Source organism: Gavia stellata, chromosome 6, assembly GCF_030936135.1.
Source record: "Gavia stellata isolate bGavSte3 chromosome 6, bGavSte3.hap2, whole genome shotgun sequence".
Taxonomy (NCBI): Eukaryota; Metazoa; Chordata; class Aves; order Gaviiformes; family Gaviidae; genus Gavia; species Gavia stellata.
The window spans coordinates 48,038,850-48,056,917 of record NC_082599.1 but is presented as its reverse complement, the minus strand read 5'-3'; the positions used below and the strand labels follow the sequence as shown (position 1 = coordinate 48,056,917).

Genomic DNA, 18,068 nt, shown 5'->3' with positions numbered 1-18,068 from the left:
GTAATAAGTAGTAACTCCAAACAGAGCTAGTATGACAGAAGGTTTCATACTAGCTCTCTCCTGAAGACATACAGTGGCAATAAGATCCACTCATCACTACATTGCTTAGCAACTCTAAGTGCTTCAGGAACATGCAGTCAAAACTTCGATAATCTTTTATTTGGGTAGAAATAATTGAATTATCACTCATCCTCCTCAGCATGCCCTCAGGCCCTGTCTTAGAGCTCACAAGTTCTACTGATTGCTGAATTCATGGAATGGTTTCTCTATGAGGAGACTTCTCTCTTACATGGGATGGATGACCCTAACTGCATGCAAGATGTCTGAGGTGTGCATACCAGGATTTATACAGTTGTATTATAAAGTTGAACCCTTTTACATGTTCCAGACATTCTACTTGCCTTTTCTTTTCCTGAATGTTTTCAGGAAAAAATAAAAATCAAAACTTGATCCTTTAATGAGTAACCAACCCACATCCCATTTTGAAAAAAAAAATAAAAATCAAGGATTTGTTAAGTGGTTGCAGTCTCAACTGAAGCTTGCTCTACTTAAATACACCAGCTGCTGAAGAAAATATTCTCCTAAAAAACTGTAAGTTTTATTCCCTGGCCTCACGATGTTTCTAGTGTTACCTAGGCCATCATTTAGACTTTTTAAACATAATATATCAAGTGAGACTGACATACCTATTTGTAAGCATCCTCTGATCTGTGCTTATTGTAAACATAGCAGTGTGCAAGTGACGAGGTAAGGCACCTTCACTGAGGGCAAGATCTTGCATTTTGGTAGCAATCTCTTTGTCTCCTTCCTTTGGAAACAGGGCAAGATGATTACTAAAGAATCTTGGTTAAGCTGCTTTTACCTTAATCTACAGTTCCAAGGCCTTCTTGACCATCAATTATGTCAACATACATCCAAAAGCCAGAAGCTATAGTATGATGGGCTTTAAGTGCAAGTTCTCAACAGCAACTGATTGAAGTTGTAACAAAGCCACAGACCAGATAATTGGTAGTTATATCTACAAGCACAGTAACTGATACTGTCTGATCTTACAGACTGTAAGATGCATGTCTCCCATCATAGATCAGGAGGTTGGTGGTACATTTACGAGTACCACTTCCACACTACAATTGTAAATTAGAGTTAAACAAAGAATGACGGCCACAAGTAATTGCTTGTTGCTTGACTTTAGTCAACAGTAACCATTTAAGAATAACTGGTACTGCTCAGTTTAGACAGCCACATGGGTAAGACTCACTCAGTTGAGACACATTGACTGCAAAGAAAAAGCTTTCACTGCATTTTTACTGGCGCATGTCCCACTATAGTTCAAATGACAGGAGTTGTAATAAACAGCATGGCAACTTTTAGCTAACGTTATAATACCTCTATTTCAAGTGTTCATTCACTTCCATTCCAAGAAAGTACTAGATGCATTTCAGATGCATAAGCCATTGTGATACAATGAGGCATTAACTTTAGCCCTGAATTTCAACACAGGAAGTGTCGAGAGTCAGTTAGCAAGGTCACCCTGCAACAATCATGAGCAGCCCTTGAGCAGCATGGACTTGGCCCATACATCATGTGGTATGGAAACTAACAACACTAAATCATCCTTTGTTGAAGCACAAAGAGCAAGAACAGAGGTTGACATCACTAGTCTGCTCTGGGACACTACTGCCTGCTAATCCCAGTCCCATTCCATCTGGCAATGCATCCCAGGAAATATGGCCTCTCCTCTTTGAGAGACCCTCTTTAACATGCAGAAGTCTGGTGGCTCTGAGATGTGACTGAGCTACGTACAACATTAACAGCCAAACCTTTACTGCAGTATGAAAACATGCAAGGCACTACCCTAATGTCCCAACTCGCATGCCTTCCAAACCCCCACATGTAAGATAAAGCAAGTTGCTGTATTAAGCCACTCACAATTAAGCAGGTGTTCTGTTCCTCACCTTCCCCCCTTCCCCCCCCCCCCCCCCCCCAAGAGAAGCTAATAAAAATAAAACTTCTACTATTGGTAAACAATTGCACTTCCAAAATAGACAACATATATTTAGTATGCTATCCCACATAACACTGATAAAAATCTCACCTCTATTATTGCTTTCATTACCAAACCTGCTCCTTTCACAATTGCCATGGAAGGGTGCTAAAATAGAACATTGACAAAATAATTATTCAAGTGCAAAATTTGAAGATGAGATCACCTGTGATACATTTTCCTGAACTGATCTACATGACTGTTCTACCTCCAGTTCTGGGCAAAAGTTAGTCTTCCAGTTTTGTGAAAGCCAGCCCCGTATCCTATACCTTTAAACAAGTATCTCTCATGCAGCTATCAGATGGACTTCTTAGTACTAACAGCAGTATATACCCGAAAAGCTGGAATAATGCTGGGGAAACTGACTCAGGCTGACACTAACCAAGAAGCAGAAGAGCATACTGTTTTTACAGAAAGAAAGCACTGACATTTTAGATAAAATCCTAGAATTCTTATAGGTTTACTACTGAAGAGGATGTTACTCTTGTTTTGTAACTCTTATCTCTCATTTACCGAGAGAGAAACAAAAAGGTGGCAGATTCTCCAAAGAGAGGAAGATCTGTGCATCTGCTCAATCTAGCTTAACATTTAACCGGTATTTTAAAGTGTTTCTAGAAACAAGTCTTCAGCAGTCTGTTCCACAATGATTTGGCATATCATTCACTATAGAATAACCACCTCAATGTGATATCTGAAGGTAAAGCAATAGGTCACTAAAAAACTCACCAAGGTAGCAAAGGTTTAGGCACATTAACCAGCTGAACAGTAGAGAAATTTGTCTTTCAGGAGAACAAGAAAAAGTTCACCTTCACTAACTACCTAAGGCCTCTGATAGTAATAGAAAAAATATGAAACCTTACCTGAAAGAGCTTAAATAGGGTTCTTCCATTAGATGCCACCATTTCCAACAACATGTCAAACTGCTGCCCCTCAGTAGTCTCACTATATGGAGCACACAGGGCAAATGTCAGGAAGTCCAGAAGCGAACTAATTACTAGGGCACCTGTCCCATGATCCTGAAATTAGGAAGACAGGTATGTAGTACAGGTAACAGTGTTTCTCCCCTGCCCGAGAGTATTCATGCAAGTTTTATTCAGTACTCATGATGCTGAAGGTGCTCTTCCCTGTCAGGAAATAGTCTGCAAACAAAAATTACAAGTTTAAAATAGGCCATTATTCTGAGTATGGCAATACTCTGGTAAAGTATTGGCTCCTAGAGCATATCAGACTCATGACCTCGTACACTGGTGTGCTGCAAATTACTTTTTCTAGTTTTAATCCCAGAAGTACCAGTTTACGCTATTCTTTCACTTAAGAGACACCCAGTTTCCACATTAAACATGGAAATATTTGTTGCATGACACAAGTTCTGCAGTCTAGACAGCTACATTCTAACCTGTAAAGATCCAAATCTGTTCAGAGCAATCTTCAGTGACAGACAGAGCTGTATTTTCGGCACTTCAATTGCAGATACAAATACATTCAAAGATGTATCCAAGTATGACAGAAGTGTTTTCATAGCAATTAGGAAAGGCACTTAAAGCTATCTGTTTTCAAAATTTGACTTACCACATGGGAATTGAATTTCTCTAGTAGATTTTCTAGAAACTTCTTTGAAGAAAGAAGGGAAGCTTTGTTCAACTGCTCCTGCCTCAAGTCATAGTCATCATGCATTGGCTATTAAAAAAAAAAGTATTCACTACGCAGTCACATTTCAACCCTCAGTTCTTAACAGCTGTAGTCCAAAAGCCACACTCTGAACCCATAATAAGCACATCCTACTTCAAGTTCAAGTTCAGCAGGAAACACTGTACCACAAGTTATTTCATGTCTGAGCACACTGCAAGTTGAAGGGAAGTCCCTATTTCTACATCTTTCAGTAGACTGAAGTTCATGCATTCCAAAGTGAAAGAATCTGCAATTTAATACTTACACACATAAGAGCACAAAGCATGTCAATAGAGGCATGGGTTACTCCATCATTGTTCCTTTTGAGGGCTTTCACAACCTTCACTCCTAGTCGTTCTCGAAATCTTTTGAAAGGAAAGCAAAACCACCAAGATTAGTGAGGAAACAGAAATCTTTGTTTTAAGATTAAAGTCCAATCAGGGACCAAAAGTGGCCTGCTCCCATTGCATTTGGCAAGCCAGTACCCTTGACGTTTACATAAATTTGAGATTCCTTGGTAGGAAAACATTAATATTGACTTCACTGTTAACAATACGCCCCGAGCACGTTCACCAAAACAAAGACAAATTTCCATAGTTACAGGATAGTGACAGTACAGGACACTATTCACAGGGAAATAGAACTTTCTAAAGGTCTCAGACTTAGTGTGTATGTTACTCTTCACATCATTCAGTTGTCCCATAGTCCACAGTCAGAAATATTCCAAAGAATTTTTCATTTTCAGAAAAACATCAGGCAGTTCTTCTGCTTCCTTATGTTAGCCAATTAAGACACAAACTCCAAGCAGCCTGTACTTACTGTAGGAGTACAGCTCAACTTCCTAACATCAAAGTCTTGTGTTGAACTGAAGACAGCAATGGCATCAACATACTTTAAGAATGAAGAACTGCCTACTTCAAGGACAGATGAAGGTGCATTTTAGAAGTTTTTCCACTAGGAAAAACATTAAACCATATTTGATTCAAGGCAGAGAGTATTTAGCAAAGGAAGAATCAGCTTTACATACTAATGATCACTTTGGATTCTCAATTTACATTAAAGCCTGATGACAGCCTCATACTACTGGAAGCAGTCACTTACAGAGTCTTCCAGCCTTTTTCAGAAGTGAGGCTTAACTCCAATTCTCAGTTTTAAAGATAAGACATCATCAAAAGCTCAAGAACTGTTTTCACCTATTACTTCCAAGCTTGAAGAGACCTCTCACTTACTTTGGAAGCTGAGTAAAGGCAAGGAAGCCTGCTTTTGAAGCCACTAGTCGTCTTACTGCTTGGAATTGGCTTTCAAGCTCTGCATTAGATGCTGCAATATCTCCCTCTTGCGAGAGCAATGCTGTTATGGCATTATTAATGAGTTTCTCCTTGTTTTCTGAGAACAGACCCTGGTTAAGAAATAACAATTATTAATATCTTTATGCATTAACAACATCTTAAGAGGACGGGCAGAGGATTTATTCTTACATCTTGTGTAACTGCATGTAGTACCCCACTGTAGGAAATATTAGCATTGAACCTGAACACAGCATCTGCAAAGTTACCATCTGGAAGAAGACATAACGAAAGTTAAGTGCACAGTACCTAACTAAATATCTGGATGCTTTAAAGAGCATTATAAAACCATGTAATAAGCATTAGCTTACTTGGAGGAGCTGCCAAAAACCTCAGATGAAGGCTCTCTACTTCTTCATCTACAGGCATACTGAGTAATCCCCAACGCTGGCCTTTGTGCGTGGAGGTCATTTTCACACATACATCTCTATTACCAGAAGCTCTCACTCCATCCAACAAGCTAGCCAGAAGAGAATCTCTGGGTTGGGAGAAAGAGATACAAATACAGTTTAGATCAGAAGAGTGATGCCAAAAAACCAAGTTATAAGAAAAACAGGCAAAAAAAATTTAAAAAAAAACCATCAAGCACAGAATGAAAGGCAGCAATACTTGAAATCTACTAACACTGGTGCTAACAGCTACACCTCTGGATGAAGTCACTAACTTTCAAGTGTTCCTTTATTCACTGTAAGAACAGAGCTGTCTTACACCCAGTATAGCCAGCTGCAGCCTTTTAGTGAAAGGATCAACTCTAGATTATCCGTTAATGAGTTACACATGTTGCTAGCTAATTCACCCCTGTGCTTTCTGCAAAGCCTCACTTAGCAGGATTAGACCGCATTACTACTGCAAGTACACTCTGGGACCATTCTGTTGGTTGTTTTAAATAGACTCAACTATGACCATTTCAAGTAGACATCTCAAAGGGTTTACAGCCTTCACATTTCTCTATCACTTAAATCATGCTTTCCTTCTCCCAGATGTACTGCTTAACCAAGTACAACATACACAGAACAACATTCCTTACAAGAAACAGGCTGTATCTAACTGTCTGACACCTTTACATGTTCATCAGAAAACTTCTGGACAGATTTGCTTTAAGTTGGGATGAAGGTAAAGGGGAGAGATTTAGATCCTGTAACAAACCTTCATTTGTAAGTGGTAGACCCTAGAATAGCAAGGCTTCAAGTTAACACTTCCAACAGTGAGAGTTTATGGAAGCTGAAAATCTAGAAGCACTACAATGGCAACATCCATTTGAATTTATAACCCACGGAATCTCCAGTTACCTTTCTGTTGAAGAGTATTTCCGAATTTGTCCTTTGATAAATTCAATGGTAAAAAGCTGGGGATTTTCACAGTCACATACTATTGCAAATACCTAAAAATAAGAGATAAGGATCACATTCATGAAGCAGTGTTATTCATCTACTTTACAAATTGAGGCCATCTTATGTATACTATCAAATTCCTACTATTGTCATCTTTTAGAGCTTCTATTCGAAGAAGTGGTATGAGAAAGATTGCCTCTTACCTCGCCTAGAGGTTTCAAAGTTGCAATGTTATAGGTAGCTGGATCCCGCTCAACTAAGCAAGCTTCTGTAAGAGCTAGTACTCTTTTCACAGGTTCCTTAAGAAAAAAAAGCACATTAGGGAAGAGAATTCTTAGCACTTAAGAGGAACCAAGTAAGTTCAGTTTGATACCCTTACCAAGTGTCTAGGTGTTATTTTCTGAACAACAAACTCTGCTAAAGATGTTACAGATTCATCGTTGCTGTATTTTCCAAAGCGAAGATTCAAGTATTGCTCAAATTCAAGGGATTCTTTCCTTATCCGCAGAGAGATACCTATGAAGTTGCCAGCGTGCTCTATTGCACTTTTGATAATTTCCTCCCTCTGCTCAGACGCAAACAGGTGCTGCAAGTTTTGACAAGAAACAAAAACAGGTGAAAAATATAGCATAGCTCAAGAAATCACAGTTCCGTAAGTAATCCTCCACTATATACCTGACAGTAGAAAATCTTCCCAGCAGCTAGGCTTGCCTTTGCTAAGTGCATAGTATGAAGAGAAGAGGTATTTATTACACAAGAGATACACCGTTAAGTTTACATTTCCCTTAAAAAAAAAATCTATAGCAGCTATTCCAAAAGGATACCTTGCTACACATTAGCATGCCATTAAGTAAAGGTCTGCATGACCTGCCTGTCCACCCCCAGCAACAGATCTTGACAACCTGGCAGGAGCGAGGAGCCAGAGAAACACAGTGGTAGCCCCAGCTGTTATCTGTAAGGGCTGCTACCCAGCCTTGCTAGGCAAGGTTAGGGCAGCTCTAGAGGATCAATTATATATTGTTAGTTTTACACCAGAGAAAAGCATGGTGCAGTACAAGAGAGACGTGGAAACCCTGATCTAGAGAGCAGAGTCCTATTTTGTTAGCAGTGACTGAGGTAGCTGTATTTACATTAGTAACCATGAATTAACTCCCGAAGACCAATTTCAGCTGCTTGCAGTATAATACACAGAAACCCTTTTAAAATTTTGAAACCAACACTGCAGTATTTCCCAAGCAAAGCTGCTTATTATCAGATCACAGGCCTAAAAAGAAAGCATCACTACTGATCGATCTATTTCTGAATAGAATCCCTCCATCAGTTAGGTAGATTAGTAATATTGCCTGTCACTTCTGCAACTTTGAGAAAAGTCAGGCAACTCCATGTCCACATTGCGTTCATATTCACTAGCCAAATGTAAGTAACTGGATATTTTACACTCGTAGTTTTTAAACATGCAATAAGCAAAAAAACCCCACACATTGCTCTCAAATATTTTACCTAATTTCCTATGGAAATGAGGTTTTAAAACCTGGAGCCTCAAGGCTTGTGGACACAGCTGGGTGTCAAAGATGCACATAATTGCATGCTCAAATTATGTTGAAGCTTCATTATGAAGTATGCAGCTATAAACATCCTAAACATCATACCAAGTTGTTTTGTTTTAGTACTCACCAATCTACTAAACCCTCCATAGAGGATACAGAAGCCTCCCTGATAGCCAGCAATATCAACAAAGCCTTCAATGTTTCTGTAGTCATAGGAGCACAGGACTTTATTTGTTGCAGGATCAATTTGGTCAATACCTCCAGGAGTCACCTCCAGAATCACAGGTTTCCTCGTATCACTCCAGTGATGTTTATAGCAGTTATACCTCTGCAGAGGGAGTTACTTTTAGACTTGAGACATCTACACACACACACACACTCCTTTACTACACAGCAATAGTTCTTTTCCAATCTAGTAAGCAGCATGGGCATAAAGTTAAAAAAATTGTATCATTTCCCTTAATACTATGTTAAGAACACTATGAATCAAATGAAAATAGCTGTCTACTGACAAGGAAGTCACAGCTTAAACAATGCATTTTGAAGAGAGAACAGCAAACCCAAAACAGCCACCCAAAAAAGGGAGTAAGGTTTCTCTTGCTGCAGCAGGTGGCCTACTTGGACTATGTGCACTGTGGCTAGACAATAGCTATTGCACCAGATGCTTACCAAGACTAAATTAAGATAAAAAATTTGCACTATGGTGGTAAGTTTATCTCCTGCAGTCATATTCCATTTCAAACACAGACTTACTGAAGTCAGCAGAAGTTAGAGGTCTGTTCTAAACTACAGTAAGACAAAGGGGACCCCCATATTCCAGCACTGTTACTATGCTCATCACTGAAGATTTACTCTATGCAATGCTTTACTTTAAGTACTTTTGTGACCAGAAGACATAAAACCAAATACAAAGTCCAGCTTTGTATATTGCCTTGCTTATTACTATACTACAAAGATTCAATAAATGGCAATCTTGTCTTTAATCTGACCTACAGAAATCCTCCTAGGAAACAATATTCCCACATCAAGTGTTCAAGATGTTATGCAGAAAACTATTTAGAGTTAGAAAGTAAAATGTTGGAAGTGGTAAACATTGAATAATGAATCAAAGCTTATGTTTTTCTTCTTCCTTCTCGCCAAATAAGAACTCCTTGTGGCAAAGCCCTTTATTTCAGCAGTAAAATTCAGAGTCTTTAAGTGTACCACCGTAAGGCTCAGGCCAAGTGAAGCGAATTCAAATATTCTACTGTTGAAAAGGTTCTCATTGCTTTTGAACACACTCGTCTCAAAGCAAGACTTCAGAGACAAATTTACAAAAGCTATTTTAGGTAGTGCATATAGCAGAAGCATATCATACATGAACACAGTAGAAGTTTAAGTCTTTAGATCATTTCATTAAACTGCACATGATGCAGACAAGCCAGACACTTACCCGTCCTGTGATTTTTCCTTCTGAGAAGTCTGTCCTGAATCTCTGTTTTTAAAAAAGTTAACCATGAATGAATGCAAATATGATAGCCAATCTATCCAGAAAGCCAACATTTCAGCTGACCCTGTTTTAAGGGATTTGTACTAAGCCTTCTTGAAGACTCACCATTCCACTGCAGTTTAATATACTCAGTATTTGTAGCTTTACTTGCTGTTTAAGAATCACGCACTAGTTGCTGCAACTGACTCTAGATCAAGTGCATTAATAGAACAGCGCAAAAGACAACTTGCTTTCCTACTTTTTATGTAGGAAAGAAAGCATAGTAAGCTACCACAAATGGTAACAACAACCAAGTACTTACTGCTTGCTTGAAGAAAAAAAAAAAGTCTTACCAGTGCCTCTGTAAGGAGTTCTGTTCTGTGCTCTGTGGAAAACTTCAGAGTTTCGGACTTTTTTCCACTCCCTTTGCGGAAAGTGAGACTAAATTCTGTTCCTTGTCCTTTTCCAACAGGAGAAATACTACAGATATCTCCATAAGGCCACTAGACAATTGAAAGTAATTAGGTTATACTGTTAGTCATTTTAAAGCCACATCTCCTCCACTCAAAAAACCTTAGTACCTATAACAACTGAGTTACTGTAATGAGACAATAGCTAGCATGCTACATGACAGGTTTAGCTTTCTATTTGATACTCTGCAAAGTAAGCAAGTGTCCTGACTCCCTTCAGGGACATACCCTTACAGTGATCAAATTTATCCCAGTTCTTTCAGAACAGCACACCCAAAAGCAAATACTACTTATTGGCCAATAAAGACAAATTGCCTAAAAGTACAAAAACTACTGGATATTTGTAGAGTTAGCGAAGGCAACACCAGTTTTCTGTTATGTGTGCTTTTGTAGCAGCTGCCATACCTTCTGGTTTTGCCGAGATCTTGTCAGACTAGATAAGTTTCTAAAGACTGAATGCCACTATTCACTCTAGATGGTGAACATAAGTCAGAAATCAACTCAAAATAGCCCTGTTCAAAAATGATAGTTACCTGATTCGTAACTTCTAGTGTGTTGGGATTGTATGTGGTGATGGCATGGGTTCCAACTGAAAAGACTCGCTTATACCTAGAATACAGAAGAGTGTTAGTTTCTCCAGAAGTCACAGAAAAAGCCCTGTTGAATGGCAAAAATTATGTTAAGAAGCTACATACAAATCAGCATTAGGAAATGGATATGGTATTTTCTTTGTTGTTAGTTTATCCTTACAGTATGTTAGGCTCCTCTGTTCTATATATCCATAAAAGGGGCACACAAGTTAAATACTACTAAATATATTTCCTTATGCATATCTTTTATGTTTTTGGCTAAATCAGGACCAAAGACTCTTGGTACTTGCACTGGAAGGTATTACCAGGCCAGAATAAATTCTAAGACGACTACACAGATAGGAAAAAAGATATTCCTGCAATACTTTAAAGCATCTGTCTGAAGCTGTCTCAGACAACAGTTGTAACATGAAATAATCCAATTTACGCACCTGGTCACAATACTGTAACAAGTCAAAGTGCTATATGGCCAAGCCTAATTTTCTTCACATTGAGAAAAACTAAGACTACTAAACTCAGAAAGACTCAGATCACTGAAGCTATAGTTCAATAAGCAGCTAGTCATTGTACATCAATGTCACAGATATGTTAGCTGCCATAGTGCTTAAAGACCAGCTGTAGCAAGGTAGTTGCTTGCATTTCAGGCATATCAGAAACAAGCAGCAGTGAGCTAAAGCTAAGAAATTTAGATGCATCAAGTGCAAAATGGAAGCCTTACCATGGTTTCATTTCCTAGACAATCTTCACAGCATACCCTGAACCAACTCTTTATACAGAGACTATTTACATATTTCTGAATCAGAAAGTTTTGCAACATAACTAACCAGTGTTCAAAACAGTAGCTTATACTAATCCCTTACTACTTGCACAAAGTTCTTGTTCTAGGGTACTTCTATCCGGAAGCAGTCCTGCCCAGAAAGTCAAGCCAAACCTGAACCAGAGCCTGTTCCAGTAACTATTCTCTGAACAAAGAAACAGGATCTGAACATGGATTTCTTTCTTGAACCAAATAAAAATACCTTGGCTAGTTGTCCATATTAGAACTGATTCAATGTAGCAATTGAAGTTTCAGTTCTGGGTTTGCTAGGGAAAGAGCAGGATATTATCAGATGGCAAACTAATCTGGATCCATGCCACCCTAGACACTGCATGAAGGAGCAGATCATTTCTTCCTTCTTGCTCTGCATTCTTGTGTTGCAGTCCCTTCTTCTCTCTCACTTGCCAGGTCTGCAGCACAAGCCATCATTTCTGTATAAGGCCAAACTTTGCATGAGATTCAAATACATTCAGAGCTGCACCCTCATGTTATATGACTTATCCTCCCTTCTCTCATAATAGCAAGGCCAAGAGTATCTGTCTGACACAGTCAGTCTCAAACTTCATTCCCTACTGTTTTCCATTATTATTCAAATGAACTGGTGCAAGTTCAAGCCATTATTAGCCTAGAGGAGTTTATCTAGGAATTAAAGCAAGTGTTTATTTTCCTCAAAGCTTAGAAAAATCTGTAATACTGAAGTCACCTGCCACCTTAAAGATGTTTAATCTATCTGAAAAACCTATTTGTTTTTCCACACAGTTGAATTTTCCTTATTTAAGATGCAATATCCATTTCATAGAATCGTTTAGGTTGGAAAAGACCCTTAAGATCATTGAGTCCAACCGTTAACCTAACCCTGCTGAGCCCACCACTAAACCATTTCGCTAAGCGCCTCATCCACACATCTTTTAAAAACCTCCAATGTTGGTGAATCAATCACCTCCCTGGGCAGCCTGTTCCAATGTCTGACAACCCTTTCAGTGAAGAAATTTTTCCTAATATCCAGTCTAAACCTCTCCTGGCACAACTTGAGGCCATTCCCTCTTGTCCTATCACTTGTCACTGGGGAGAAGAGACCAACACCCACCTCTCTGCAACCTCCTTTCAGGTAGCTGTAGAGAGCGATGAGGTCTCCCCTCAGCCTCTTCTTCTCCAGACTGAACAACCTCAGTTCCCTCAGCTGCTCCTCATAAGACTTGTACTCCAGACCCCTCACCAGCTTCGTTGCCCTTCTCTGGACACGCTCCAGCACCTCAATGTCCTTCTTGTAGTGAGGGGCCCAAAACTGAACACAGTATTCGAGGTGCGGCCTCACCAGTGCCGAGTACAGGGGCACGATCACCCCCCTGCTCCTGCTGGCCACACTGTTTCTGATACAGGCCAGGATGCCATTGGCCTTCTTGGCCACCTGGGCACACTGCTGGCTCATATTCAGCCGGCTGTCGATCAGCACCCCCAGGTCCTTTTCCACCAGGCAGATTTCCAGCCACTCGTCCCCAAGCCTGTAGTGTTGCATGGGGTTGTTGTGACCCAAGTGTAGGACTTGGCACTTGGCCTTGTTGAATCTCATACAGTTGGCCTTGGCCCATCCATCCAGCCTGTCCAGACCCCTCTGAAGAGCCTTTCTACCCTCAAGCAGATCAACACTCCCGCCCAACTTGGTGTCATCTGCAAACTTACTGAGGGTGCACTCAAACCCCTCATCCAGATAATTGATAAAGATATTAAACAGGACCGACCCCAATACTGAGCCCTAGGGAACACCATTTGTGACTGGCTGCCTGAATTTAACTCCATTCACCACAACCCTTTGGGCCCGGCCATCCAGCCAGCTTTTTACCCAGCAAAGAGTGTGCCCGTCCAAGCCATGAGCAGTCAGTCAAGAGAAGTCGTAGTAATGAAGCAGAACATTTGAAGTTACTCTAGCTGCTAATAATTCTACCATATTCAGTCCATCAAAGAATGCTCCAGTTCGTAGATAATAAGAAAATCCTTTTAACAAATCAACTGTTCCCTCTCCTCTTGTTGCACAATTTAGGTAGGTATTCTGTCTTTCATATTATTTACAAATAGAACAGCATAAATTTAAGTTCTTTAAGGCTTGTTTATCACAAGTAATAAAGCACTTTGTTTAAAGTTTTGTTTACTCACTTAACATACTGAAGAGCTTCACAGTGCTTTGTGGCAGAATAATGACCTGCAATGATCACACATAATTGAAGACCAGCTTCCAAACATTATAGTCCCTTCCTTTTCTCCCCTCACACTCAAGCCAGCATTTCAAGATCTAGGAAGCATATTTATTATCTGGCATTCTTAACATGATGTGACAAGGAACACACGACAGAACAGCAGGTTTGTTGAGTTACCATTTCCTTCATCTCCTCTCCCTAGGCAAATTCAGAAGACCCAAGTCCTGTTGCACGAACAGAGGGGACTGAGAAGTTAGTTCTTACACACTGTCTAAACATACTCTTGTCCAGAAATTCACCTTTAAATATGTGGAGAGGTGTTTATACCTTCAGGCCTTGAAGACTTTACCATTAATTATCTCTCAAACTACTCCGCAGTACAGTCTAATGCCAGGCTGTTTTGAGAAGAATTTGAAGTAAATGTCCTCTTCCTAGTAAAAAGGCTATTACGTATTCACTAGTTTCTTCAAAGCACTGTAGAAGTCAGAAGTTATACTTTTTTTTTAATCAGGATGATCCTGGTAAATAAATTTTGTACCACCACACTCAAAAAAGACAGTGTTCATTTATTTTACAGAACTATAGATCAACAGTGGAGCATCATCATCTGTACTACTAGAAAATACTTTAACTACCATGCACACAGCCCATATTCAGCAAAGTAACAAATCATATGAATAGTCAAAGTGATTCAGGCTCATTTAGCACTACACATTAACTTACTGCTTTTTTTTGTTATCCATAGATTATACTGAGAATGTATAACTACGAAGTGAGTGGACTTAAATATTCAAATATAAGCCTACTAAAAGCCATATAAGCTTCTGCTGCAACACAACAAGAGGCAACTACTCACTAAGTACTCCTTTCCCCTTCATTATGTGAAAAGTGCCATTGAGTTTTTAAACTAAGCCTCTGTTTAGATTTTAGACTTAGTTTGAAGTTCTATAAGACTTCATAGTTTACCAGAACACTACTGTTGAAGGTCAAGATCATACTACTCTAAATTCAACAGCTTGCATCATGTAGGAACAGGCTCTTTAATGGAAGGCATTGGGCAAGAGAAGCAATCTGAGTTTATGTATTTAATTTTCACCAAGTGGCTCAAATCACATGCACACTAAATTTGCACATAAGCTACAGGAACTTCAGAGGAAGAGAGCAGATATTTTCTGTTGGGCAACAGAAAGATTAAAAGGGACAAACTGTTCTAATGTTCTACCCCAACATAGTATCTTATTATTAGTAAAGGAAACAGTTTATTCACGCGTGCCCACACAAATCCAAATGCGTGGACCTTAACTCAGGTAAGACTCAATTTACACAAGTACTGGCTAGAATTCTCATGAGGTAAAACTAAATATTAAACTATATTTCAAGACAATCAAGAATCTGTCTTGGTAGAGGAAAGATTTTGCCCTCAGACAGCTGCTCAGTCTACTCTGGACTCTGAACTACCTAGGGCTTTAATTTTTGCTGACAAAGAGGCAGGGAGCTCTTTGATTAGACACTGAAGCAATCCTCATGGTTCTTCAAAGCACAATTGAGAAAGATCTTTGGCGGCCACTCCTTGCAAACCCATCCTCCTTTCCTTCCCAGCATTCCCAATCTTTGATAGGAAGAATTCATGAAGTATCTATTAGCAGACAGCTAAAAAAAGCCAGTTTCAACTTACTGGTCAAACTGATTCAGACATCACCTCTCAGTATAATCATTAGATTAAAGCAGTACTCATGCTCCTGAGGTACAGGCAACATACCCTCTTTATTCCATTGATGTTTAGGTAGCAAGGAAAAAAATCACAGTTACACAGCACTACTATGCATGTGAGAAGGAACAGTGGGTAAGGATACCAAAGAAAGTCCTATCAAGCTTTAAGAAGTATGCATAACAGCTGACTTCAAATACAGTATAACAGATATGAGTTATGATAGTTTAATGGATAGTTTTATTAGAAGTTTCCTAGCTTTTGCAGACAGAAGCATCACTGAAAATTCATTTTCAGATCCAAGACCCCCCATTAGGGATGAAGTTTATTTTTAGCAACAAAAGTCTTCAAATAGATTATCTGTTAAACTACTAACCGAGATTATTACACAACATGTTAAGTATATGTGTGGACTAGTGACCCTCATCTATTACAATACGTAAGACACCACTCCTTCAAGAACCTGTTCTGAGAAGCATTTCCACTTTAAATTTACTACTTCATATAGGAAGTTCAAGAGACTCAGAAACTGAGCAAGTCCGGTGGTCCATTTCAGAGCTACACTGAAGCGTGGGAACATGTGCAGATGAAGGCTGAACTGCAATGTTTAAAATCCAAATTGATTCTAGTGAAGATACATTCAGTTCAGAGACTGAGCAGCAGGAGCCTTTAGTTCATTTTTGATCCATCAATACAGGAACTATACAGTTAAATCCAATAATGGAGAGGAGAAATGTCACACAAAACATTAAAAAACCAACAAACTTTAAACTACTTACTTTCCCCTCCATGAATGTTTTGTTGTGTAGAAACAAGCAAGATCTCTGTTTTCCCTAATTATATTCATTCTGTGCCAAGACCTGAAAACAAAAGAGACATCCTGTTAGTACTCATGATTTTCATTTAAAACCAAAGTTCAGTAATCATCAATATGCTTCAAGACAAAAAGACTGTCTTTAAACACTCAGTCATTGCTTTGACAATTCCACACACACACAAAAATATTAGGAATACTTATGTTTATCAAACAATGCATGGACTAAGTTGCACACGGAGTTGAACATGAATTATTAGTTTCCCCACTGATTTTGTCACACTAGTTACTCTTTAACAGTACCAGGTTACAGTAATTTATGTCCCATTATTTGCCATATTATTGCAGTCACACTACTTTTGCTGCACCTTTGCACAATCATATTCAAGTGTATTTTATGTCATGTCCGGAATACTTAACTCCTGAAAATTGTGTAATATCAAAATGATTTGAGTACCCCGCGTCTGCAACTCCAGCTAAGCCAGATTCTTATTGCAATTTTTAAATAAACAGCAAGGAGAAATCTCTATAGATAAACCAGCTTATTTTCCAGCCTGAAACGGAATCTGAAGTTCAGAAACTTACTTATTAGCCAAGCATTGTGATTAAAGAGCTGACTAAGTACCCTTTCTGTGCTGTAAAAGTTTAAGCAATCCCACTGCTGATATCCTAACATGCTTTTTTCACGCATGGATACCCATTCCCTAAACACATGCAGGAATTTACCGAAACTTGCCTACAACTGCTTGACCAAATCATTGCTTTAGGAGCTGCTAAGTTCTAAGGCATGCTTCTGAACACTAAACATTATCTTCCATGATTGAAACAGATGCACATTGAGTACTTGGGAAATTAACTTCCCTTTTACTTCACTTTGCTGTTATTATATATACAAGGCACTCAAGTGGAGGTACGCTGATTAACTTGCAAGAGTGAAGTTGTCACTCTGAGTTTACTGCTACAGCATTAGTTTTATTTTCGAATGTGTCATAACAGGCTTCCCTGCTCTTGATTACAACTGGTACTCTCTCAGGTTCACACCATTAATGTGGTAGCATCCCCAAAACATCACATGCTTAAGAAGCCAGTCTGCAAGAATTCATATTCATAGCTTGCCTGAAGCAATGCTAAAGTAATCCAATCCTAGTCAGTACCCCACTAAAAGTTAGACTACAACCCCAGTTATCTTTTTACATTCAGCTAACTCTACTTGATTTGGCAAAGGAAGATTTCTCATTTTGACATGGATGACCTGTAACGTTAGCTCATTGCTAATTTCTACCGTCTACAACTTCAGGCTATTTTATTTCTGAGCAAAGACTGTAACAGTTATGTAGTCATGAACATGAAGAAAGGATAGCCTGACTGAAATGAACTTGAGAATTCCTTCCCTCAGGTGAAGAGCCAGCACAATCATCACTACCTGCTGAAGAGAACTTGCGGTAATGCCTCTGGAAAAAGACAAAAGCAGTATTTACGTATTTCAATGACTCAATCTTTGAGTCAAGATTTCAGAGTTAATACCCCATTGACTTGTGGCAAGTTAAATTCTCTAAATCCATTTTTAGAAGCAAAGTTTCATGAGGGGTAAGATATTTAGCAGCAGTATTCTTAAGTTCTCCATTTTGCCTGGTTTAAGAACTGTGTTGTATCATTATTGCCACAGATAAGCATCAAAACAGTACACTCTGTTTGTCCAAACTACTCAGATCTTACTGTATAGTAGCACACTAGCTCTGGTAATTTTGTGTTTTCAAGTTATCTTTCAGAACAAAGTCCCAGATACTTAATCTTCATACCTCCCTTTTTAAGCTGTTTTCTTGACATTAATTAATGTATTAGTAAAAATAAAATAAAAGGCTTATAACAAGACTAGCTCGACTAAGTATGGGATTATAAGATCTATTTATCTTTAATTCCAGTTTCACCAACACCAGACTCCTCTGACCAGCTCTAGTAAGTCTCACAGACCTGAACACCACCTGCTCTAGAGTATTTAAAGCAAGATATTCTCACACTTGCCAACATCTATTCTTAATAATACAGAACTGAGAAACACTCATTTATGAACTA

At 39.0% G+C, this 18,068-nt stretch overlaps 1 protein-coding gene across 2 annotated transcripts in view; it reads right to left on the bottom strand.

Annotated features, from left to right (window-relative positions):
• Window positions 1–16,028, bottom strand: part of DNAJC13 (DnaJ heat shock protein family (Hsp40) member C13) — a 50,646-nt gene extending 34,618 nt beyond the window's left edge. For both annotated transcript variants that reach the window (XM_059818445.1, XM_059818447.1), the window contains exons 1-16: window positions 15,961–16,028; window positions 10,408–10,483; window positions 9,758–9,907; window positions 9,369–9,410; window positions 8,064–8,264; window positions 6,769–6,975; window positions 6,593–6,688; window positions 6,348–6,439; window positions 5,370–5,536; window positions 5,191–5,270; window positions 4,942–5,111; window positions 3,978–4,077; window positions 3,614–3,721; window positions 2,905–3,060; window positions 2,096–2,152; window positions 687–808 (exon numbers count right to left, since the gene is read on the bottom strand). In XM_059818445.1, coding sequence (XP_059674428.1) covers window positions 687–808; window positions 2,096–2,152; window positions 2,905–3,060; window positions 3,614–3,721; window positions 3,978–4,077; window positions 4,942–5,111; window positions 5,191–5,270; window positions 5,370–5,536; window positions 6,348–6,439; window positions 6,593–6,688; window positions 6,769–6,975; window positions 8,064–8,264; window positions 9,369–9,410; window positions 9,758–9,907; window positions 10,408–10,483; window positions 15,961–16,028 — 1,892 coding nt within the window. The remainder of the gene's footprint in view (window positions 1–686; window positions 809–2,095; window positions 2,153–2,904; window positions 3,061–3,613; window positions 3,722–3,977; window positions 4,078–4,941; window positions 5,112–5,190; window positions 5,271–5,369; window positions 5,537–6,347; window positions 6,440–6,592; window positions 6,689–6,768; window positions 6,976–8,063; window positions 8,265–9,368; window positions 9,411–9,757; window positions 9,908–10,407; window positions 10,484–15,960) is intronic.
• Window positions 16,029–18,068: the final 2,040 nt, after the last annotated feature.